Genomic DNA, 26597 nt, shown 5'->3' on the forward strand with positions numbered 1-26597 from the left:
GGCTCGATGAGATATGATTTGACTTGTTGGCGCATGTTGTATTTTGCCATGGCGATCCTACGAGCAGCAACAATCACACACGTTCTGGACCCATGTTTGAGCTCAGCAGACAGTGTGTGTGTGTGTGTGTGTGTGTGTGTGTGTGTGTGTGTGTGTCAGCTCGGCTCCGGCTGTCACTTTGCCGTTTCAGGTGACTGGTAACATGGCGCCTGTGTGACACGCACATAGAGGACCCTGTCAAACACTAACATCACACACAGCCATCGTGGCAGCACGCCATCTCAGCTGCTATGACACACAACCTTAACATATCATCTCTCTATTGTTCACCTTTTTGTCGAGACAACCGATGAAAAACATGCGTCAGCCTTGGGTGATGCCAGAGTGCCCAGCATTCCCAGCCAGACGTGAACGATGGGGCATTACCAGAGCGATTAGCAGCAGCAAATTCAATTAATCTTGACAAATCTCTGCTGAGGCAGAACTGAAGAGAGCGACGCGCCCCCTCTCCTGGTAATTAAAAGTGGCCGAGTTGAGTGGCGTGTGGTGCGACGGTGACTAGGTTTTGGGATGAACAGTTTCAGCTCTGAGTCTGAATGTGTCAGGTCATATTTACTTTGTCAGATGAGAACAAACATGTAGTGCAGCCCGCAGTATAAGTTGTGTGCATACGCATGTGTGCATACTTGTTACTATTTCTTGTTGGTGTGTAAGTGGTCCTGTTTCTCCAGCACAGGAGAGTGGCAGAGGACAGGGTTAATTGGCTCTTCTATGTCACCTCAAACAGGCAGGACTCTTCATCATAGAGGGATCAGCCTCCAATTTTCTAAGCTGCGCCATACTTCAGATGCAATCAACAAAAGTTTTTTTTCAAACGTGGTGGAAAAATGCAAGTCAGCAGCTATTTAATCATCCCTTTGATTGCCTCGCGAAAACAGAGCAAGCTCGCTTGTGCAGTCAGAGGGGGAAAAAAACAAGGTTAGAATGTGTGAGGAGAAGAAGGCAGGTACAACTAAGCAATGCTACCTTGACCCTCTATGGACAGTACAATACAGGACACCAAGCTACAATACAGAACTTCCAGAGGACTAACAGACAAAGTCATGCGCCTGGAAAGGGTCAGTCTGACCGCACCTAACATCGACTGAAAGACCAGAGAACAGAGGGCAGACGAGACTCGAGGAGAACACTTCTTGCCACTTGGAAGTGAAGAAGAGAGTCACACCAGAGACTAATCCCCAATAGCAAGAAACTCAGCTAACTTCTTATCTGTAACTGTGGCTGCAACATGACTCAACAAAGTCTTTCAAAAGGTAAACCGAGGGCACAAAAGCACAGAGCAGAGAAAGGGCAAAGACTGAAAGAGGTGCTTGGAAGTCCCTGAGTTTCTCCGAGCCTCTCCATCAGAGCTGGATGGTTGGATATTTGAATATTTTTCTCACCTGTAAAAGAAAAAAAAAAAAGACAGAGACAGCTGACGAGACTGAACAGAATGATAAGATACTTCGGCAGATTGATTGACAGAGAGTAAAAATAGAAGAAGAATGAGGGCAATGGGGCAATGGATGAAGATTAAAGACCTTTGAGTGTAAATGGGAGGTGAAAGAGAGAAAAGAATATAGAAAGAGAAGAGTGAAGAGACATGAACTGAAAATAGGTGATATCATAAGAAAAAGGAGGATGAGTGAGAGACCTCAGAGAGAAGAGATGAGAGGAGAATATGAAGAAGAGGAAGAGGCCAAAGGAGGTTAGCGGCGTGGCGGTGACTCGAACCCGTGGCTCGCCACAACTGTGCCTGAGGAAAAAGCAGAGAGAATCACCCTGATCAATCAAACAGCCCCTCCACCCCAAGAAGATCCATGTCTCCCAAATTTCAACCACCCCAGCACCCTCAATTTTCTTTCCACCCCTTCCTGCATCCCAATTCTGCTTCTGCCCGGTGGAGGGGAGCGCCACTGCCCCTCCCCTCCAGCCAGGTGTTCCTGCACAGTAAGGGGATCAATGCTCAGAGTAATAATACATGAGAGGGAGGAGGGGAGACTGAGCGGAGATTTTCACATGAACGAGGATCAACACAACACCATATAATCCTTTCTGTGTCTGCTCCTTTGGCTGTGTGAGTGTGCTCTTGTTTGTGTACGCGTGCTTGCTCAGGGGAGGACGAGTCAGAGGTAGAGAGAAAGAGAGCAACTATGGGTCCCCCTTTTGCGAGTGTGAGGTAGACTTGTGTGTGTGCGTGTGTTTGTGTGTGCGCATGCAGGCGTGTGTGTATGTCACACCTGCCCCGGAGCTCGAGCAGTGCCGTGAGGAAGTCAGCCGTTACCATGGGGACATTAAAATTTGTGGCTCTCCAGGTCATGTGGTCTAAAATAAGCCCTTTGCTGTTTGTGTTAAGATTACTATTGTGATGTGCAGCGCACACATACACAACGCCCCCTGCCTCCCAGTCTCACTGCGCCCAATTTTAATTTTTATTGGAAATCAGAGGGACAGCAAAGGTGTTTGACACCTGATAAAGGCAGTGGCGTGCCCCTGGGTCAATCAGTGTGCGAGTCTGGGGCGGTGTGTGTTACACTGCTGTGATCGGCAATAAGGGCTGACCCCATGTTTGCAGTGGGGTGTGTGTGAAATGCTTATCGGACCCTGTGTTTCCATCCCCCATGTGAAAATCCCTCTCAGCTACTGTTGCGTTTCTCTGTCGATGAAGAAAACAGGTTTAGCCCTCTGTGTGATAGTGTGCATGTGTGTGTCTGTGCAATGTAGGTAAATGATAGAGAAAGAAAAGAGAGATACAGAGAGGGAGAGAGATACAGAGAGGGAGGGAGAGAGATACAGAGAGGGAGGGAGAGAGAGAGAGAGAGAGAGAGAGAGAAAGCAGGTGAGGATGATTGTCTGTCTTGTTTTGTTTTGCTTGTGTCAAAAAAAGCCATAGAAAGCAAGTGTGCATGTGTAAGTGTGAGAATGTCATTTGTCGAGGGTTTTTGGGGGGTAGTAGGTTTAGGTTGAGGGGTAAGGGGAGGGATGGGAGGGGCGGTGAATGGGGTGAAGGGGTTGGGGAGGTGGGAGGAGATGACAGGGTCTCAGTACTCACTGTAGGGGACACACTCATACTGGATCTCCAGGTACTTGTAGGTTCCTGGGCATGGGTCTGGGAACACGTCCGACCCCGCTACCACCACACACTGGGTGCGGTTATTACACCTGCGAGAGTAGACAGACGGAGAAGAAAGGGAGAAAAGAAAGAAAATGGAGGAAGTAAGTGATAAAAAAATGACGAGTGCCATTGTAAGAAAGACAAAGAGGAGTGGGTACAGAAAAAACATCTTCAGGCTCTGAAAGATTGAGAGAACGGTAGGGAAGGGAGTAATTTCACACTAGACTAGATCATGTGACAGCTGCACCCGAGGGGAGGTGGGAAACAGAGAGGGAGGGAGGGACGGAGGAAAAGGAGTGGGATGAAGGATAGAGAGAAGGAAATAGGGAGGGAAGAGACAGAGAGAGGGCGAGTGACGTAAGATGTTCCTCTCCTGGGGGATTGTGAGTGGGAGCAATTAGAGGTGAGAGAACAGGGAAGGACGACAGGGGCTAAGGCAAATACTCTACACCACACGCACAAGGAAAACATTCATATGCACATACCTATATCTAAACAGCATCGCTGCATGCCTTCTCACGTTTTCACAGCCAGAGAAACACCCAGAAGAAAAGATACACGTCCTCACACACATGCACTCACTCATTCTGATCACATAATCCTTCTTTATCCAGGTTTTAGCATTTCTCCCCTGTGCTGTCTCTCACTCCCTTCATATCTCAAGTCTCTGCTGAACTCACTCTATCGTCCCATCATTTCTGGCAGTCGCTCTGCTTCCTTTACCCCCTTATTCTCCCCTCCACCCCTCCCCACCCTTCCGCGCTCCCCAAGCTAGCACCCTGTGCCTCCAATGTGTGATGGATAGCAGGGAGAGCACTTCCATTGATCTGAGCTCAGAGGCAGCAAATGCTGAGCGCAAACACAGAGAGCAGCTGTAGGAAGCCCCACAAATACCCATGCAACAAAACATACACATTCACATACACACACTCTCGCACATACAGTATGGGCAACTAAACACACACACATACACCACCATACACATGCATGTCTCGCCAAGATGCAGAGGCGTTCTGCACAGGACAAGGATGCTGAGTTCAGTATTTCACACAATATATCAACACCACAGGAGGAAAAGTAGGAAATTCTGGACAAATAGTTGTGAAATAATATCTTATTTCCTTGGCCAATAACTGGCTCTGATTCGTTACAAACACAAGATCCAAACAGATCGATAGTTACCTCTGTGACATAATTTTAAAGGCGTCAGGCAGGTAACACTGCACATTCTCCATCTGGAAGGGGTCTGCGTCACAGATCTTGTCATCGGTGCGGCCGTAGTTGGCTGTCTCAATCATGATGACATCACTTCCAGGGCAGCGCAGCTCAATCGGGTAGCCTTCACATGCCAGCTCTCGACGCATCAAGCCGAAGGGCATCATTGACCGGCTCAGAGCTGGAGTGGAAAGAGCGAGAGAGGCAAAGTTATTGATAATTCAATGAATCTTAATACTTTTAGGAGGCACTTTATTATTTGACCACATTGTAAAAATGATGTGTAGTATTTGACAAGAGCAGGCAGAATGAAAGTGGTTCCTATTGTCCTCATGTAAAACACAAATGAGCTATTATCGACTTGCCTTTACTGAGCAGTAATGGTTCAGTACTGTTGAAGCACAGCCTGGCAATCCAGTTTGAACATTGAAACATCACAGATACATATTGGCATGACATTTGCAGCTACAAGCTTCTCCAATAAGATATCGCACCACTTGTGAAACAAACTGTGAGAGCTTCAAATGTTAACAAACTCCTACTGGGCAGCAGCTTATCATACTCATCCCCACACCAAAGAAGAACTGTTTGTCCTTCCCAGCATCCTTTAGTCTATTCCACTTCAACGAGGTGTCAGAGCAGCACCTTAGGGTTCACTCTGAATAAGAGAGGAAGTCATGCAAAGAACAAGCAAAGAAAGAAAATTTGTGTATGTGTACACCTTCACCTCTGGTGTGTACACCATTTGCACAACAACTGCTGTTAATCAGCCATCTGAGAGGCAAGTCAATGCACTGCTGAGGCCAGCAGCAGGGCTCTGTGTGGAGAAGAGTCAGCAGGGACAGCAGGGTACTCAGGGTTAATCGCTGAGCCAGGCTGAGAGGCATGAAAGAGGGCTGCAAAGAGCTGTGAGAGAGACACTTGTTGTCTTTCCAGCTCTCTCTATAACTGAATTCCTATCCAACGTCTCCTCTATATTCATCCTCACACACACACACACACACACACACACACACACACACACACACACACACACATAACAAAATGGCTGCCGGCTTTATAGCTTCCAGCACAGGTGGAGACTGGGGCACAGAAACAGAATAGAGTTCCTAGAGACAAGTGATCTGGCAGTAAAGGTCTCTGTGGCATTAAAGGACAGCCAGTGTTTATCTGTGCAGAGGCTCATGCCAGTGACTATGAGAGCTGCTGTCCATGGTCCTGAACTGACAGAACTTATTTTGAGAGAATAACATCCTAAGTGTTGGAGCTGCATCAGAGACTGGTAGATGCAGAGCTCTCCACTGTCCTGAAAGAGAAGGCTTTGACTGAGCTCTCCTCTCTATTGTCACTGGGGAGGACAGGACACATATTTGGCTGATGGTGGGCATATTGTCAAATCTAAACTGAGCAGTGCTTGCGCCACTTAAGCAGGCTGAAGTTTAGAAGTTCTTTGTAAACTGAGGCTCTCACTGCACAGCATTTCCCCCCCGCCAGACCCCCCGCCAGACAGGCTCAGCAGCAGACAAGGGCACTGAGTCAGCCCCTCTCTCCCACTTGTGTTAGTGCTGAAACCCACAGAGCGGGGCTGTTTTCCCTTCCTGACACTGAGCTAGCACTGCTTAGGTTTCAGCCACTGTCCATTCAGAAGGAGTGCCCATATGGGTCAATGTCAATGTCAGTCATCCCTGACATGCTCTGCAGCGGTGCGCTACATGATTCACTGCCATCGGACTTGCTCATATTTCTAAATGCCACCCATTTATGCAGCGAGGACTTGAGTTCAGTTGTGTAACTAACGCCATTAAGGCTGAATGACTTGCACAGACAGACTTCAAATCTTTTATGCCTCGCCAGCATGCAGTGCCAGTGCCAAATCACAAAGGCCTAGATGCAAAAGCGCATACTAATTAAAGCACACGGAGATGCAAACAGCAGGCGAGGCCAGACAAACAAATCCACACACAAATGCAAAAACCCACACAAACAAATTAGCACATGCGCAGACGTACAGGGCAGATGAGTGTGCACGTTCACAGTCAAGTACACACATACTTGCATGTATGCATGCATACACACATACATACAAACACACACAGTCCTGGTGTCGCAGTGGGATTATAATGCATAGTGTCAGTGTGTGGCCTTGTTCTCTTAACTACCCTGTGGTGTAAGTACACAGCAGCGTACAGCTGGCCAGCAATTAAAACCACACAGTGAGCCAAGAGGAGTGTAAAACTGAAGGGGGCCACCAGGAGTGATCACACTCAGTCCACTTAGCCCCTATCAGAGGGGGCAGACCACACGTTAAATGTACTTTACATCCACGCCATTGAGCGCTAATACAAATATCTACAGTGGAAGGGCTCAGGGCTTGGGCAAAACAGCCCCTCCTTGGGATGTTAATTTAATTTCTTGGCTGTTGGTTAGCTGAGTTAGTAAAAGGCTGTTTTGACAGTTCAGAATAAGTACAGATATTCTGCACTGTTTTGATCAATAATGAGCCATTTAATTGCTATTAGTTATGATGATCAGCTTGTGTTTGTGCAAAAGAATTTCAGCTTGTTACCCTGATATTTATGTCTGATATATTGCTTGTAGCTCCCTGACTAGATATTGACATGCCAAGTGTTTATTTAGTCAAACTGAGCTTACACTTATCAAGAATGGTGTGTTTGTGATGTGTTTAAGGCTCAAACTAAATATAAAGAGTCTATTGAATCACAATGATGCAAACATAAAAAAAAAATCACCAGTCCCTTTATACACAGATTGTTAGGTATGAGCCTAAATCTGTTATGGTGTGTGGCGGGAGAGTGAGGACCCAAATGCAGAGAGAGGCAAGCAGGCAGGAGATGGTGGAACTCAGGGATTTAATAAACGTAAAACGACAGTACAAGACTGGAAACTCACAAAAATAAACTGACGGGAAAAACATAGGCAGGAGCAATACAGACGCAGGAACAGACACAAAGCACAGGGAGGAAACACAAGGGCATGGCCACAAACTAAACAGGCACGGACACAAAACGATGTGACAAAAGACAAAGGGAACACAGAGGCTAAATACATGAGGTAATTAACAAATGAGGGACAGGTGATACAACAGGTGAAACACATCAGGGCGGGGCAGGACAATCAACAAAGGCGGGAAAACACCGAAAGTAAAGCTAGACATGACAAGACAGAAAGCAGACTATCAAAACAAAACAGGAAACAGGAACACAGACAAAAAACATGAGGACAACTAAACACAGAAACGTGACACAACACAGGACACAGTCAAGAGGGAATAAACATAATAAACAGGGAGAAAACTAAACAGAAGTCTACAAAACCGGATACAGACAACAGAAATGGAACAAAATGCAAAGCAAAACACTGAAACCATAACAAAATCCCTTATCTTTTGCAAGTATTTCTTTTTCTGGCCCAGCTGCTACAGTATATATTTAGCCATAAATTCAGCACAGCCATTATTAAGCCAGTACACTTTAATGGTGGCAGCAACCATGATAACTAGCCTATTTCTGGCACCCCTTCAACTCTTTACTTTTGTCATAGTGTATCACATTTCACACCTACATATTTCACACCTACACTGTTAGACAAGTTCCAGGTTTAAGGTGGAATTCACCGTGTAAATACAGCAGGATGTACCTCACATACCAATTTACGCAGAGATTTTTGAATGGCAAACAAGTGTGGGACTTAACTTCAATGGATCCTGTGTGTGTGTGTGTGTGTGTGTGTGTGTGTGTGTGTGTGTGTGTGTGTGCGTGCGTGCGTGCGTGCGTGCGTGCGTGCGTGCGTGCGTGCGTGCGTGCGTGTGCGTGTGTCAGCCAGATGGCTTGAGGCCTAGCTGGAGCTGGGGCTGGCTCTGAGCGGAGATGAGATGAGCAGAGGATAAGCTTGGACTGGCCATGGGCTACAATTGTCCTTCACTCTGCAGGAATCCATTAAGGTTTCAGGGTCTCTTCAGCCAACACACACAGATGCACACAGATGCACACACATACACACGTGGCCGTTTAGTCTTGCCTATCAGACTCATAATAGCTGGATGACAAAGTGTCTTTCTTAGCAGCAACCATATGTATAGGTAGATCTAATCCCTCACTGTGAGACTATGACTCATCTCCCCTGATATATAAAACAGTGTTAATATCGGTCTTCCACAAGAAATGGTTACCAATTGTCTCACAAATTGATAATAAAAGACAAGCTGATATGCATAGACGTGGCAGTGTTCAAAAGACAGATCTCTCTCTCTCTCTCTCTCTCTCTCTCTCTCTCTCTCTCTCTCTCTCACACACACACACACACACACACACACACACACACACACACACACACACAGACAGGGGGCCTGGTGTCACTCCAGGGCAGCTGGTGTGAGTGGTTGAAGCGGTTGGCGTCATAATAGAAGCTCCATACAAATTAAGAGCAAGAGAGAGAGCTGATTGGATTTGACTCAGTATCCTCGCATAGTAATTAAAGCCTGAGGGTGGATAGATGTGTGGACCCTTAGACAAGAACATAATATGGCTAAAAAACTCACAGACACTCATTCTTTCTCTACCATTACACACACAAATGTTTGCCAAGATCCAACAGCATTTTGAGATAAGGAGACATGACCTACAACCAAGAGTTGTGACCAACAATCGATGAAAAGAAAATCTGGTTTGTTACAGCAAGCGTGACTGAGAAAGTACATTTAGAATTCTAAAAAGTTCACAGTATGAATAGACATAGAAGATTTCTCTACATTGAAATAGGACCAAAAATGTTCTATCATCAGCAGTGTGCTTTCAAGCATGAACGCACTTTGATTTCAACATCTTTGGCAATTTGACCTTGGACTGTGTTATCACAGACATTGTATAGCGTGCTTTCTCAGAAATAATTGTGTGAGAAGGTTTGGCCTTGCAGTTAGCCAGGGACTGTGATAGGAACTTTGCAATGGAATCACAATAAGATATTATACTTGTGGAGCTTTGTGGCCCTAAGGCTGACTTGTTAGCTGGATGGCTGACTGTCTTTCGGGGGCCGACATGTGAGCAGCCCCTCTTAGCCCCACTGTCTGTTCCAGCAGTCATCTCCTAATGTTAGTCATTAGCATAGCACTGAAGCAAAGTGCCGGAGAACATTCTCAACAAGCAGTAGTTGAGACCTGTGCATGCTTCTGATGAGGTGGGATTCTTGTTATATTATTGTCCCTAAAATCAACTTTAAATGGCATTAAGGCTAATAGATGAGTATCCTCTTTTTTCCCCCAGACATAGCAGTGGAATATTAAAGTATACTGCATAAATCTACATATGCCATCGAAATTAAGCTCTGGCCAAACAAGCTAACTCCATTATGAGTTTCAAGTAACAACAACAACAAGTAATGTTACAGTCATTGGACAGAACTGAGAGGTCTCAGTGACGGGAATCCCTCTCTAGCACAGAATAATCCCGACCAATTTCTCCAGTACTTTATCAGCTTAGCGCTGTATCTTAGCGACTCATTTAGCACAGCGAGTTAGCGTAATGACTCGCTGGAGCATGGCCTGTCACCACAGACAAGCTGAGGCGATGCGGCCAGAACTGTCACATCTAGGCAGCCTTCAAGCTGAGGAGTTGTGACAAAGTGACATCCTGAGACAAACCTAAAGGCCTAACATGAGGGTGGGGTGGGGGCTGTTTGAGCCTGTGGGGCAGTGTGTGTGTGTGTGTGTGTGTGTGTGGATGGAAGGTGGTAACACTGGCCTAAAAGCTGGGATGCTATTGTACTTCCTCTGACTCCTCCACCTGTCTCCTACAGGCGAAGGAGACAGAGGAGAGGAGATGAGGAGTGACTGTATGGGGAGTCACCGGTAGTGCTATAAGGTCAGAACACAAAGCAGCGCCAAAATGACACACATTCACTGTGATGGAGCCGAGTAAAGCCAACACACAGGGAAGGAGAAATGGAACGGCAGAGAAAATTAGACAGGGTAACAATAGAAAAAGATAGAAACCATCAACCTAGATGCTGGCAGAAGATGAACATGACGACCGTTCTTTGCAGAGGCACAAGGTCACTGACATAAGAGGAGTGAGGCAGAAAGATTTGTGGGAGAGAGGACCTCCTATTGTTCTGATCCACTTAGCACAGACAGCTCAGCAGCCCAGTCCTCTAACTGAACTGAATTACAGTACAGCCCATAACATTACATCATTCATAAGAGAATTTAATGTGGCCCCATTGGAAATGGGATACACACACCCTAAGGCAACCCATACTCATGCATTTGCAATGATGCACAAAAGTATTGCAGGCAAACACACACAAGCCCTAAACTCCATCCACCCTCAACCTCAAGAACTGTGTGTGTGTTGACAAACTTTGCTGTCGGGGGAAGTAGCAGGCATAGCAGAGAGATTAAGACAAGCGGTTAAAAAGCCACTGAGACAGAGCAACACGCACACAAACTTGAGGAAGGAGGCGAGACGGGACGTGCTCATACTGTCAAACCACTTCATTGCTGGCCTTGGCGCCTAATTATGCAATAAAAGCGCCTCAGCGGGGGGAAACAGCATAGCCCGAAATAAAAATCAGCCTTCCTAAAAAAGTAGTAGATTCACCCGGTGTAAAATATTCCCCCTCATCTCCCCAGGGATGGGAGCTGTGCTACATGCCCAACACAACTCCATTCTGTTCTCTGTTCCCAGCACATATCACAAGAGGCAGGACAGCAGACAGTGAGTCAGACCTAGATTCATATAAACATTGTGGTTGAGTAAAACTGCAGGTGATGCAGGGAAACAGCCACAGGGATGTAGGGAGAATAGAGCCGAGAGAGAGAAGCAGAGAGAGAAAAGTTAGGAAGGTGGTGAGAGACTGAAGAGAAGAAAGTGATACGAAAAAGGAGGGCGTGTGAGAAATAATGTGTGAAGGAGAGTGGGGGCTGAGCTGAGTGAGTACCATGCAAGGCCTGCTGTCAGAAAGATGTGTGTGTGCATTTAGAAGAGTTGCAAGTCGCATCCAGAGACCAGTTAGGAAAGATAAGTGTCAAAGCCCATCCCTGCCGCTGCATTAGACACTTAATTAACCTCCTTTTACGCGAAGCCAAAGGCTTGGACTTGTTGACAGTGTGTGTGTCTGTGTGATTTTTTTTTCTGTGCATGTTTATTAGCTGATCGATCTGTTTGTAAGTAGGTATTTACTGTGTGCAGCATTTCGGGTGCTCGGGTACCTTGAATTTTGAAATCTATGAATTAAAAATGCATTTCAAACTACTAAATCTCTCCTATCCTTGTATGCTATCTTGTTCACATGCAGTGTGCATGCAAATACTGCATGTTTCCTCCTCTTTCTTTTTCACCTCAGCATCATCCCTCGATCCCTATTCCAATTTCATTCACCCGGAAACTCTCTCATTCACCCTCCCCACCCGTCTTCTTCCCCCTCCTCTCATTCTCTCCATGTCTCCATTCCCCCCTCTTGTCCTGACCCTTCACCTCCAGTTTTCCCCCCTTTCCTTCCCATCCTTTTCTCCTCCTTCACCCCCTCTCACAGTGTTACCAGCCTCTCCACTCATCCATCCCTCCTCCTGCCTTTCTTTCTCTTCCCCTCTGTACACTCCCTGCCCCTTGGCTGCCAGCCGTAAGCTGCTGCTGGTAATTATCAATCTGCAGTCCCAAAACACACGAGAAGCAAATGCAAACATTCTCGAGCCCATGACATGCTTTAACACACGCACGCTCGCGCACACACACACCCACGCACGCACGCGCACACACACACACACACACACACACACACACACACACACACACACACACACACACACACACACAGTAGCCATGTAGCCACAGCCTTCATGGCTACAAAGCCTCAAAGTTACGCAGCTAGGCCCTGAGAGAAAAGAGGCAGCTATCACACGACTGCACAAACAGGAACACAGTCCCCAATCCTTTATGTAGGAGCTTGTTTGCGGTACACAAATCAATGTACACATACTAACATACCCTGACGCACACAACTACAAGCAAACACAAACACACAAACAAAATGGGCACACACACGTACACTAACTCTGTGAACGAATGAATAAACAGAAAAGCACAGCCCGTATACAGGCGCAGACACATGAGAGCAGTGTGCGTCATCTTCAAAGGGAGGTTTAAAAGAACACACCGCCACTCCGCGTCGGCCTCTCCCTCCTTCTCCCGCCCACCCCGACTACCAATATATGTTCAAAGGCCATCCATTAACCTTTCACTCACACAGGCCTCTCTGTGATCTACTGCTCTCAGCCAAGGGCTTTGAAGAGCACAGCAATCCCCAGCACCGGGGAGGGAGCAAAGGAGGTTGCAAACGAGAGTAAGACAGAAAGAGGCAAAAGAGAGTGAACGGAAAAGAAAAGGAGGGAAACAACTAGAGATGTGCCTTGTTAACAGATGGTAGGCAGAGGGTAAGGAAAGGAAAAAAGAGCCAGGGGGGTGATAATTGAGGAGGAAGGCTGGATAGACCTGGTCTAAGGCGATGGGCAGAAGAGGAACGAGGTAAAAGAGAAGGTGGGGAAGCTGTAAGGAAGAGAGAAGGAAAATGATAGCAGTAGAGGGAATAGAAATAGAGAGAGGGAAGTCTAGCAAAAAGACGGGAGTTTAGGGGAAGGAAATCACGACGCAGGAAGAAAGGGAGAAATATCTGAGGTGTTAGGGGAGAGAAAGCAGAGAGATTGGAGGAAAATGAGCGGCGAGTGTTAGGAGTGAGAGAAGTGAAAAAAACAGACTGCTCCTTGTAAAATTAGGAAGCAACAAAAGCCTGAAAACACACACGAGAGGCGAAGAGAGAGAAACTGGAAAAAAAGGCTTTACGGCAGTTCTTTATTGTAAAATCCAGATGATACGCAGCAATATTCACAAGCTGCTAGAGTGGCATTTAGTATCGGTGAAGCCTGTGGATTTGATATTTATGGCAGAGAAAAAACCATGGTAAAACACATTTAAAGGTAATTTTGAGACACCTTGAGAGCATTTACTTGTCTCTATAAACACATACATACAGTAGCCAGTTCTGATGGACTCTGTCTATAAAACACAAAGCTACTGTATTAGAAACTTGAAAATGCAAGTTGTCTGTTCTGAATTTGAACCAACGTAAGTCATCTGTCTATCTATGATTCTGCAACTAAAACTTATGTCAAAGGAAAACATCTAGTGAAAAAAAACCTCTAAGGACACTTCCCAAATTTATTCAATATATGATACATGAAATAAAGAATTCAGCACAACCTTAACAGTTTGAATGTAATTGGTTATTTTAGTGTCAACTGATTCTGATCAGCCAGTACCTAGTCTTTTTTTATTTTATTTTTTATATATCCTTTGCGTTCCAATTCCATGATTGCTCTGGTGCTGCAGGAAATTCCACCGAATGCATGTAATGTATTTTCCGTTTCCTTCCGCTTTCTTTGTGTTGAAATTTTAAATTCCGTAGCTTTAAGAGGACTAATGTTGACTGCTCCTCAGATCTCTGCATGGTAAATTGAGACAGCTAGCTAGACCATCTGTCCAATCAGTTTTCTCTGACACAACTATTTTGCAGCGGCTCTGTGCGGAATTTAGCACCGCCCATGACGATTCTGATTGGTTTAAAGAAATGCCATTAAACCAGAGCACATTTTCCTCCCATCCCGAATGTTATGTGGAGTAGCCAGACCCTCCTTCAGCGCTTTGGAGGAGGGTCTGGCAAAGCGAGATTAGCTAATACCATACACAACTTCAGTGCTCTGTCTGAAATATGCTCAGTTCTTCAGACCTATCTGATAGGTACACAAGTGTAGAGCTTAGAGTTTACACAACACACATTAAAGCAATATGCTGTTCAGCAAATTATAACAAGAAGCCAAGTGCACATAGCAAGGTTAGTGGCACTACTGCTTTATTGCCTCCTCTCGAGATATTATTGCTACAAGCCTGTCAGAGAATCAATTCTTATGAATTAGTGAGTAGATTGCAGTTTTGAAAATATCATTTTAATATTATTGTATTGTGGGACTGAAAGTCTACACTCTCTGTGCAAAAATTTAATTTTGGATGTGCTTGCAGATCAAGTATTTTCTTATGATCTTTACTAGGGTTGAGCAACACTATTGCCTCATTTCCACTGCATAGATCGGCTCAACTCGACTCAACTATGGTACCAGGTCCATCCATCCATCCATCCATCTTCGTCCGCTTATCCGGTGTCGGGTCGCGGGGGGAGCAGCTCCAGCAGGGGACCCCAAACTTCCCTTTCCCGAGCAACATTAACCAGCTCCGACTGGGGGATCCCGAGGCGTTCCCAGGCCAGGTTGGAGATATAATCCCTCCACCTAGTCCTGGGTCTTCCCCGAGGCCTCCTCCCAGCTGGACGTGCCTGGAACACTTCCCTAGGGAGGCGCCCAGGGGGCATCCTTACCAGATGCCCGAACCACCTCAACTGGCTCCTTTCGACGCAAAGGAGCAGCGGCTCTACTCCGAGCTCCTCACGGATGACTGAGCTTCTCACCCTATCTCTAAGGGAGACGCCAGCCACCCTCCTGAGGAAACCCATTTCAGCCGCTTGTACCCTGGATCTCGTTCTTTCGGTCATGACCCAGCCTTCATGACCATAGGTGAGGGTAGGAACGAAAACTGACCGGTAGATCGAGAGCTTTGCCTTCTGGCTAAGCTCTCTTTTCGTCTGGTACCAGGTGCTTTTCTCTATTTCATTTTCCACTGCGGGTAGTTCGCCCTCAGTGTAGACGGGATTTTGATCTTATTGCCATAGCGATGCTGCATAAAACTGCTGGATTGTTTCATTGGCAACATTGTCTGCACGTCAATCGTAATATGTAATAGCATAGTGTATGGCATAGTTTTGTGGCCTGCCTTTTATTTATTTATTTAGGGTGAGTAAATAAAACTAATTACGTAGCTTGGCTTTTTTTAAATGGTGGCTTTGTGCAGGATGTCCCGTGTCACACTAGTGACTTTTCTCTTTGACCAATCTGTGGTCCTCAGTGTTTTAACTCCACTTTCCAGTATCGGTTCAGCTCGCTTGGAACCTCGACCGAGGTGGCAGCAAAAAAAGTACCAGGTACCAGGTACTATCCACAACTTTTGATAATGTAAAAAGCAAAAAAAATGAGACGAGTTGAGCAGAGCCATGCAGTACCATGCAGTGGAAATGCAGCATTAGACCGGAAATAACTGTCAGGTCAGTCATAAAAAAAGCATCTGGCTTGGAAAGGCATAGTGAATTCTTCATGTGGCCCTCCACGAAAAATAACTACCCACCTCTGCATTATAGAAAGCAAAATACTGCATTGAGATCAGTCCCCATTTAGACATAGTCACCATCCAGGAATAGTCGAGAGACTATAGCACTTTGTTGAAAAGATGTGTAAAAACAGCTAGTCCCCCATCCTTAAATAACAACTACCGTTCAGGGGAAAAGGCACAGAAAAAAAGCCGGGGAGAGGAGGGGAAGACAGATAAAAATGTCTGCGTGTGCACTAAAGGACCATGGGCCTTTCCACGCGACTGATCTGAGAGCAAAGGCTTAAATACAGGGGAGATGAGAACAGATTCCACCAGTCAGCTGGCGCTGGTGTCCTGATACAAGTGGCACACACATCCTCATACACAAATGCTCACACACACACACACACACACACACACACACACACACACACACACACACACACACACTCATGGACATACTCTACACACACATACAGTGTGTGTACATGCTTGCATATTAACACACCTCACATGCATTATAGACTGAAAAGTCGCAGGTATCCTTATAATGATCTGGCTTCCACCACTGGTGCACATCAAGTGCCACACATAGTCACATGCACACGTCGATGCTTGCACCATGCTAAATGAAAGTGTCAGGGCTTCATCACGTTCGGCGCAGCTGCCTGCAATGCCTTCCACATTAGGCAAACCTAATGGGCTTTCAGAGCAACAACACTGCATAGGAAGGGTTGTACAGTCTCGAGCATTCTGTGGAATCAGCGGGAAATTCAGTTTGTCAGGGTATTCATGTCCGTCTGTCATGGAGCCTGCCGGGCCAGGCGGGCAGAGGGGCTTGGTGTATGCCGCTAGGAAGTTGGAACATGACTTTATTTACCTATGTTAGTATGAGCTTGCATTCACAGAGAAAATGTTGTTTTTATTTCACACAGCCACTGCATTTCAAAAATAAATGGAGACTTGCATAGTGAATTAACAAGATAATAGGGCAGGTGAGTGAGGTTTTTGGGACAGAGCAGTGAAGAAGTAAGTGTGCAAAGCTCATGCTGGTTAGGAACATTTGCATTAACGAGGTAGTAACAAATGTGTGAGTGTTAGGGGTAAATATTAGAATGTGCAGCCAGGAGTAGAGTGAGGTTAAAGCATGGCAGATTAGTCAGGACACCGAGGAGGAGCAGGGGTACACATTAGACTGTGAAGCCATGTGTGATGATCCTGCAGGTTTCCAATTGAGCTCTGATTAGCTTGAGAGTGATTTCAGCAATTCTCGTCACATCAAAACCCTGCCCACTTCCTTTAAATTCTCCCTCCCTTGCGCTCTTTTTCTATTCTCTCCTGCTCCTCTGGTCACACTACAGTAGAATAAAGAGAATACATTTCAGCCAAAATTCAGCTGCCAAAATTATGAGCACCAAAGAGGTGTGGGTGTGCATACGCATGTGTCTACGTGCATGCCTTTTTGCCTGATTCAATTAGAAATCATTGTATTGTATCACATTTGTATTTTAAACTGCTTATCTTTTTTGTTTCTGACATGTAGCACTTTGAGATCTCTGATGAAAAGTGCATTATAAATTAAATGTATTATTATTTTTATTTTTTAAAAGATTTTCCTAATTTCACCAAACCAAATGTTGCGTCTGTACATTGGGGCTGAATACAGATAACAGTCAATTGATTATTAATGAATTATTAATACCCCCCAAGTGCCAATTCACACAGATAGTTGAATTATTTTCACGCAAATGTGCACACCCACACACATACACAAAGCAACACAGCGCCAGAGGCAAAATGTGCCCGGTGGAACAGAGCGTACGCTACTTAAATCCAATGTTACAAAAGCAGCCAAATTAAGACGAAAAAAAAACAGCACCTACTTAAATTAGATCTGCACCTGGCCAATCAGAGCTTACATTACACAGTAGGAAAGCTAAAAAAACAATGCTGACACAAGCATAAATAATCACATTTTAATTTTAACCTCCTTCTCTCAGTTTCTTCGTCTCCTCCTGCTTCATCACTAGCCCCGCCCTGTGGCTACAGTGTCTCTACCTAATGCTCCTCCCCCTGCTCGTCCTAGCTGTCCATCACCCAGCGGCTCGTTGGCACAGAGCTGACTGAGAGCATACAGCAGATGGTGTGCTGCTGTCTGTGTGGCAGGCCACTAGCAGGACACCCAACAGCCCCTCCTTTGCCCTCCTTCTCTCCCTGCAATCCTTGCTCTATCACACACACACACACACACACACACACACACACACACACACACCCACCCTCCAGCATCACTTCAGCCCAACCAGGTCACCTGCTGCTAGACATACAACAGCTAACACACACAAACACACAAACACAAAATGAAATATCTTATGGTACATGGCACATTCAAAGAGGTCACACATATGGCACCATTACATGCACGGATTCCCCCTTATATTCTTGCCACGCTTCAACTAACATTGAGATGACACGAAATGTTATTGACACTCACACATACACTATCTACCTTGCTCACAATCTCTCTCCGTCTCTTGTAGACAGTTTGGTTAATCAAGTGCAGCGTTTCTAGCCCGGTCAGCAAGTCAATATACTTACAACCTCCATCACGTAGCTGACGTATAAATATTACATCCTCATTTGCAATAACCTGGTCAGGTCAGTTACAGCCAGCCAACCCAGCAGTAGCTAATGTGCTTATTACAAGCTGGCTTAGTTAAGCAATACAAAATGATACCTATTGTTTAATAAACAGTGTACATACAGTATGAATGCATGAGTTTAGTTACTTGTAATGTAATGTGACAAAATACCAAAATAATTTGTAATATTTATTACACACCTGGTGAGGATGGAGCAACGTTGCTGAAAGCAACAGCACAGGTGAAGATGATCCAGACTGCTAGAGCCATGTTGGAGGCTGACCAAGGGGCAGGGCAAAGGGTGGTGCTAATGCGTAGGTGATCCTGCAGAAAAAGAGAGATAGAAATATTAGAGAGGTTAGTGCCTCATCAACAGATGTAAGTGCCTCATAAACAGTTGTATGTAACTGTATGTCCATAAAGAGGAATTATTCTAATGTACTGTTTTGCATTCTTACTCCTCTCAGTATAGCAGAGGCTCCCCCTGTGGTGGTCAGGTATAATGATCAGACAGGGAGATCTGAGGCCATTTTGTGCAGGATGGCATGGCAACAGCTGTTACCACTATCAGCTCATCACTCCAGTGTTTGAACGCTTGATTGAATCAGACATGCTACATATGTTTTGGGGCTGTTAATGGGGCTGTATTCAACAACAAAAAAATACATATTTTTGTGTGTGTGTGTGTGTGTGTGTGTGTGGGTGTGTGTGCGCGCGTGCGCGTGTGTGTGTGTGTTTGCGTACGGGCATGCACACAAAGCGAGACTGTGAAAAGCAGTGACTCAGTCAGCAGTGCCGTAGGGCTCACACATCTCATTTCCTAATGAAATAAATCATAATCTGGAACTTTAGCTCTGATTTTTTGACAGTAGAAACTGCTCTACCCCTGCAGGGGCTGGAAGACAGAAAACAGTAGAGACGGTATTGTTAGAGCTAATACTCCTCCTGCTGAGCTTGCTGATGAAACAGACAGATTGGACTGCGTCTGTCTGTATCTGTGTGTTTGTGGGTGCAATTTCTTTTTTGGAAGGGGGTTTAGAAGATTTTCTTTGATCTCGCCAACCTTCTATACCTTTTATTTAATTGATCCTAACAACTTATACTGTAGGAGGGCACAATATAATAGATTAAGCATGCATGCACTCTCTTTCTCATGCACACAGCCCTAGCATTTTCAACTAACTTACGAAAGTAGCAGCTCAAACTCTACAAATTGAGTTAGGTTGACAAGCCAAGAGAGCTTTTCAGTGACAACTAATTTCCAATGTTAGCAAATGTGTATTTTTTCACACACACACACACACACACACACACACACACACACACACACACACACACACACACACACACACACACACACACACACACACAAATTATGCACATTTGTTTCATTCATAAAGCACAGATCATTTAAATCTTACTCTGAAAATATTTAAAGGAAAATTCTAAGTAAATAATCGGGACAATAAGTAGTAAAATAACACTAATATTAATCTAAACTTTACCTCAGACATACATTAAGTTAGACACTTATTTATAAAAAGTGACAAAAAGTCCCTGCATATTTGTAATATTTTGTGTTTGCTCAACAGCACAAATGTCAACATGCAGGCATGGCCAAGCTCTCTTCTCCTGGCAGCTAATATGGCAGGTACTGAGTGACTGGGTGGCTTCACCCCCTCTCTTCATCATCACTGATTTGGCTTCCCCTCCACCTCTCCAGCCCCTCCTCTTCCTGACCTTCTCTGATATTTACCCTCCTCCCCAGTGGCAACGACCGGCCCGCAGCCACCAACCTGCCAGGGTGTTGCTGTGTGGATTAGTATGTTGGATGTCGTAGAGTGAGAGAGGAGGGGAGGGCAAAGAGCACACACACACAACCTCTGCACTAGTGCAGCCTGTGCCTTATTTTGAGTTTGTTTGCGACCACTCTCTATGACCGGAAGCTGAGAGAAAAGGACACGCTCAGAGGGAGGGCAGGAGAGATAAAGAAAGAATAGAAAAGCAGTAAACAAATAGCAATAGACATGTGATGTTGTACTGTAGAAGTCTTGGAGGCACCGCTCTCTCTTACAGCTTGTCTTCCCCACCCCGATCTGGCTGTAATATCAATGGTCAAAAACTGATCCCCTACTGTGCAGTGACAGGCCTTCGTTTTTTGTTCTCCAACTTTTGTGGTTTTAATAAGAAAAATCTGTCTTTCCGCTTGTTTCTTTTGACTGTGCTTCTATCTGTACATTTCAACAAAAGCTCTCCTGTGGTCTCAAAAGATGAGGTGGGCCAGAGAAAGAGAGCAGGGAGGGAGGGAAGGCAGGTTGGGGATTGAGGGAGGGTGGGAGTGAAAAGTGCAGGGTGGATAAATTGATTTTATTTTGTGACAAAAAGAAAGCTAGCATTACACAACATTCTGTTTCAATGTGGTAGTAAGGGACAACAGAAGGAATAGAGAAAAGAAGGATATAGTGTTAGCTAAAATGAAGGAAAAGAAGAAACAAAGGAATTACAGAACAAAGGAACAACAAGGAAGAGAAACTGCTGAAAATACCTAAGTGAGAATAACAAAGGAGTAGTAAGAAATGCCAAAGGAGAATGCATTTCTTCTGCCAGTGTCTATGAGTCAGTGTGCCTCTGGGTGGAGGAAGGTTAGGAATTTGTGGAGGGTGTGAGATGGGTGTCTTCACCCTCTGTGCTCTCCCTACATGGAGGATGTTATGCGCCCGAGGGCAGAGGCTGACCTTTTGCACTGATCACATCCACCATTATTATCATCACTGTTTCTCTTCTAATAGAGCGGAACATCATATCCCTATGAGACCAGAGCCCACAAAATGAGAGAATGGACAGCAATTTTCCTGCACTGGTGGAAAGGTGAGGAAGGCGAGCAAAAGAGAAAGTGGGAGGCAGGGCAAATGACAGTCAGTTGTATCAACACAAAGACATGCGGCTGTCTAAACGACGCGTTGGCGGAGTTACACTTAAGTGCACAGTTTGGTGATCTTGTTTGGGATGCTACCCTCTGTTTCATCAGCTATTAATTTACAGGCTGCCTTGATCCAAAGCAAATAACCTCATTATCCACTTCTATTGGATCATTACGATAATCACCATGATCATTAGGATCCGTTTGCTTTAGGAGACTTGCTCATCGAGAACAGGGTGTCACAAGTCACGAGGGCTACTGGTAAAGGCTGTGTGTGTCTGTCACGAAAACCATTCATGTTTACCCCATCACACAAATCATTTCTGTAAAGAAGAAAGAGGCATTTAGAAAGATTACCCAACCAGAATCAAAAGGAGGGAGAACAAAGAGTTTACATAGACAGTTTTTGCTGCAAATTAGAAAAGCTGGTGCAACTCTCCGCTTTAGGCTGTTTACCCCCCAAGCCCCAAGTATGATAAGAGTGAGTCGACTCAGTACATCTGTGACTGGGCAGCCTGTGGTCAGAAGGCTACAGATCCACACTGCTAATTGGACTAAAACTGCAGCTTTAAAAGTAAATATTCTACTGAGAGCCTTCAAAAGATACTTGCGCACAAAGTTCTAAATTAGCATTTCAATATATTTGATGATGAGGTATGTTGTATATACAAGTGAAAATCATGCAGGGCAATCGGAAGCAAAGTGGGGAGTGGGAAAATGCAAACACACAAATGTATTTGGATAGGAAAACACTCATGATTGATTTAAAAATTTGACATAACTTCTGACGGTCTTTTGCTTCATGCAAAGAAAAGTCTTTGCATCTTAAGATGAAGCACCAGCATTTCCCATGCTATTAGGACTGATGTTTATGCCTCAGATGCTTCAACAACAAATAGTTGGTTCAGTGGCAAAGCTCCCGCTATGAAGGAAATGATTGCCTCCTAGCAACTGACACAGTCGAGCGTGCAAAACTGAATGGCAATCACATCTCACTTACAAATCAGAAAGTGATGCAAACTGCTGCATTAAATATTTGTAATCAAGTAAAAATTCAGTTCAAATAAACTTCCAACATCCACTTAAATTGGAATAAATCGAAAACAAGTACTTTTTTTTATAAGTACTGTTGGGAATTTGGCCTGAGACAGGCACTTTATTTCAGAGGAAGGTGTCACTAGACTCAGTGAAGGCTAGCCATGTAGTATTAGGGTTTGATGAGACTGCAGAGAACGACAAAAACGTATGCTTCGCCTGGGGGCATCTAAGTAATTCTCCCTCTGACTCATCGGTGCTGAAGCTTTGTCACACTCGATACTCTTTTGTACTCTCTTTTGTTAGGCAAGAGGGAGCAATACAAGGAAGTGTAACAATAAATGGGGATGAGATAAAATTCATTAATTACTTCTTCACCTCCATAAAACTAATCACTCGCCAAAGTGAATATAATTATCCTACTTTTCCTTTCAAAACGTAACAGACATACCATGAAATATCATTACCATCACCATCTGTGATCGAGCTTTGCTGAGTGGGAGGCTGTGTTTTTACTGTCAAACCTGCCTTCCACGATGCTGAGGTATGACAGTCAAATTTAATTCAATGATTATTCAAATTAGCCAAAGTGATGATTTGGACATACTTCTACTTGCAGTGTGTGTGTGTGTGTGTGTGTGTGTGTGTGTGTGTGTGTGTGTGTTTGTGTGTGTGTGTCTCAAAAGCCCCTATTAACAGTGTGCATGGAATCAGATAACTAATTATGAGAAAGAGTTTGCTTCAATCACTGTGCTGAAAGTGACATCAAGGGTAATGGCTGGCACAATCTGACACCATTATCTATTGAATTTAAACAGGAATATTCCTTTTAGTATTTAATCTCCTAAAATCTTAACTGAAGAAATAATACAATTCTCTATGAATTGTACAATCCCACCTCTGTACACAACAGATGCCAAAACAAGATCAAATCAATGTCACTGCAAAAAAATGATACCAGCTTGTATAAAGCGCCATCCTCCCACCCCCTTCATTGTTATCTTCCAGTTGGGCCTATCACTAATCTCCCTAATCCTTTTTGGTGAGGCTATCACTAGCAAAGACAACATAATAGCATTAGATATTATTCCCTCACAACAACCTGATTCTATTACATTTGCATTGATGCTCAACAGCCCACACGGTCTTGGACATAGTGAGAACTGTAATGTTAACACTAGAGCGTTCATTCAGGATAGATAATGTTAAGATAGCAGCAACTACACAAGCACATTCAGGTCAGATCATCCCAACACTTCTCCATTTACTGGGGTAGGTCAGTTAAGGCCGGAGCTGTGGTGTGGTAGTATCTTGCTGGCTGCAGCAGCAGGGCTGTTTATATAATGACACCATTGTGCCGGCTGTGTGCAGATGGAACATCAGAGCTCTTGTAATGGCCTGTGTATTAGGGCCAATGTGTTTGATTACTGACTCAGGGAGAGCGGGGATAGGCTGTGTAGTCAACAGGGAATAAGGCTCCTTCCAAAACAGCAACCCAGGGAAAAAAATAACTATTTGAAGAAACAGAAGGAAAGTGGAAGAGACAAAAAAATAGAGAGAGACTTTAATGGAAGTGTGCTTTAAGGGAATGCAAATGAGACAAGGGAATCTGCAGAGCTGCAGAACACAGCGGAGGGATATCAAACAGGGCTAGTGTGGCTGTCAAAGAGGTAAAGGCAAAGGGAAGGGGGGAGAAAGAGGGAGCCCCTCTCACTTTATTCAATAGACACCCCTGTACCACTTTTTCCTGCTTCAGCATCCGCCCTCGGCTGCAGCTCTCCACAAAGCCCAACCTACACACCTCCTCATCTCTAGAGTCTACACTTTAAGCAGTATGTTTCCGAAACAGTAGTAGTTCTACAAAAAGAAAGCCTATAAAGCAGCTAGTAAGAGTCCAATATTTCTGAGTGACAGTTGTAAATGCTAATCAGAGTGCACAAGTATCTGAAAGGGGTTGACTGTGTGTGTTAACAGGGCTTCATCTGTGAATGAGTGATAGAGATAGTCTGCCCCAAGCCAGCCAGCCAACAAGTCAGTTTGTTTGTCAGCAATGACACAACGCAGGAGAGAGAACATGCTCCCCAGCCTGGTCTTCAGTTTCTCCAGTGTGTCCTGTGATTTATAGCGGCGGCGGAGAGCTTGTCACTGTTTATTATTACTGATGCAACAGGAGGCAATGCCACCACCCATCAATGCTTGCCCTGTGATGCCCGCCACAGCTGCCAGAGGAAGTGACCTCAGCACCCACCTGTCTTCTAACACAAACACTGGCTGCTGCCCCGCTCTAATGGGCTCTAATATCTTACAGGGATGGAACCTCTGACCCAATTTGTCAGCCATCTCTTAACCAATCACCAACCAGTGGAAAGATAATACATCAATTCAGTCTGAAAATTGCAATGTGGCCATGACAAAGATGAGATGTCAATTTTTGTCAATGTTAAGAAATCTATTTTTAACACCTAGAAGAAAGAAAGTTGAGCAGCACAATTAGTGCCACATCTGTCTGCACTGAGACATAACTTCATCTTGTTTCTGGCTTTTGACTTTTTCCTCTCACACTTTCTCCTCCATTTCTTTTCCCTTGCGTCCCAACCTCCCAGTCAAATTAGATATACTCCATATCAGTCAACTTTGTCAGCATGAGTTGCGTTGCAAATCAATAGGAGGAAATGAATAATTCACTATGACCATTAAGTCTTCACAACAAGAGTGATAACTGCCGGCCCTGACATTAATCTTATGAGCCACCAACAATGGATTATGATATAACATGATAATGTAATGAAATTGTCCTCTCTGGTGAATCTTGCTCCCTCCCGCCCTTTGCATTGAGGTGTTCCCAGATGTCACTTGGCTGTGACTGGCAGGCTGCCACCCCAAGTGCCTGTGCACCGCCAGCGCCGGCTAGATCCATCTTCATTAAGGACAGAAGCGCTGTGAGTTGTGTGTGTGTTATTATCAGTGTCTATTAATCTGAAAGCTCCAGCAGGGCAAGGCCCGCCTCACTGTTGCGCTACGGTACATCATAGCCAAGCATACGCTACGATCAAACACACTACAGATGAACACTACACAGACAAACACATGAAACCTTTGCATACATCCACCCACACACAAACCTTTTTTCACTCCCGCCCATCCACAGCTCTCTCTAATAACAAGCAAGAAACAGACTTAAACAATGTGCAGTGCAGTAATGCATGCTCACTCCTAATTGGGGATAATAGACAATTATAATGTGTGGAAAAAACTCATTTGTAAGTGTTTAGCTAATATAGTCACTCACTCAAGGCAAACTGTAGACACCCACTCCTACAGGAAGTGTTGATATCAGTGTATGGTAACATGCACCTGATCATGTCTTGAAGCAATCACATACATGTTCACCAACATGCACACACTCACACATGTACACACACAGAAGAGCCCATTGGGGTGCCACATGTGATGTTGACCCAGTTAAGATCTGTGGCACAAAGTAGAGCAGGGATTCAGAACAAAAAGAGACAGTGACATTTAAAAATAGGTTGACATTCTTTTCATCTCATTGCTGAGACCCATACAATGAAAGTATCCATCTTTTGTGTCAGTGGCATCATCAACTAATTATTCTGTCACATCTTCAACTTGCCACTTCAGAGATCCGCTCTCTAAACAGGTGAAGGTTTGGTTTCAGTGAAGCTAGTTTGACTCAAGTCCAACAGACTAAAAAAACAAACTAAGACGTACACACTTTAGGTTAGGACAGTTCAAACTAATTGATGGTTCTTTGCTTTATTGTTGCTGACAATAACTACTTTTATCTAACAATTTGTATCTAATTAAGGGTGAAGTGTATGAGGCGATGTAATCGTGAGGTGAGCCGAGTAGTTGCAATGTCTGAGCTCATATTGTGTTTTGTATCTAACTCGCCCAAACAAATTGTTTCCTCCTCTTTACTTAATATTAAGTTTTAACATAATTCATTCCTTTCAATGCATTTGGTTTAAAAAGTGTGCCTAAGGCTGCTTGTTGAACATGAATCTGACATTGTTATTGTGCTGTGGTGCATTCAGGGTTTGTAAGAATGCTCAGGTTCCGACAGCAGATAAAGAGCAACTTCTTTTTATTATTATTTTTGGGGGCTTTTCCCTTTATTTTGAGATGACAGTGGATATACATGAAAGGGGGAGAGAGATGGGGGACGACACGCAGCAAATGGCAGCAGACCGGATTCGCACCCACGCCGCTGCAGGACTCAGCCAACATGGGGTGAACGCTCCTACTGGGCGAGCTAGAGGCAGCCCCAAAGAGCAAACTTTTTATTGGTAAAAACAAAAATCTATATCCTTTTGACAACATCAATATTTGATTAATTTTCCAGGTTC

General features: G+C 44.6%; 1 protein-coding gene across 4 annotated transcripts in view; it reads right to left on the reverse strand.

Annotated features, from left to right (window-relative positions):
• The window catches only part of adgrl1a (adhesion G protein-coupled receptor L1a), a 165191-nt gene that overhangs the window by 33707 nt on the left and 104887 nt on the right, over window positions 1-26597 (reverse strand). For all 4 annotated transcript variants that reach the window (XM_028598530.1, XM_028598533.1, XM_028598531.1 and 1 more), the window contains 3 exons: window positions 18473-18596; window positions 4337-4550; window positions 3092-3201 (listed from right to left, as the gene is read on the reverse strand). In XM_028598530.1, the coding sequence (XP_028454331.1) occupies window positions 3092-3201; window positions 4337-4550; window positions 18473-18596 (448 nt within the window). The remainder of the gene's footprint in view (window positions 1-3091; window positions 3202-4336; window positions 4551-18472; window positions 18597-26597) is intronic.

This window comes from Perca flavescens, chromosome 15 (assembly GCF_004354835.1).
Source record: "Perca flavescens isolate YP-PL-M2 chromosome 15, PFLA_1.0, whole genome shotgun sequence".
Lineage (NCBI taxonomy): Eukaryota > Metazoa > Chordata > Actinopteri > Perciformes > Percidae > Perca > Perca flavescens.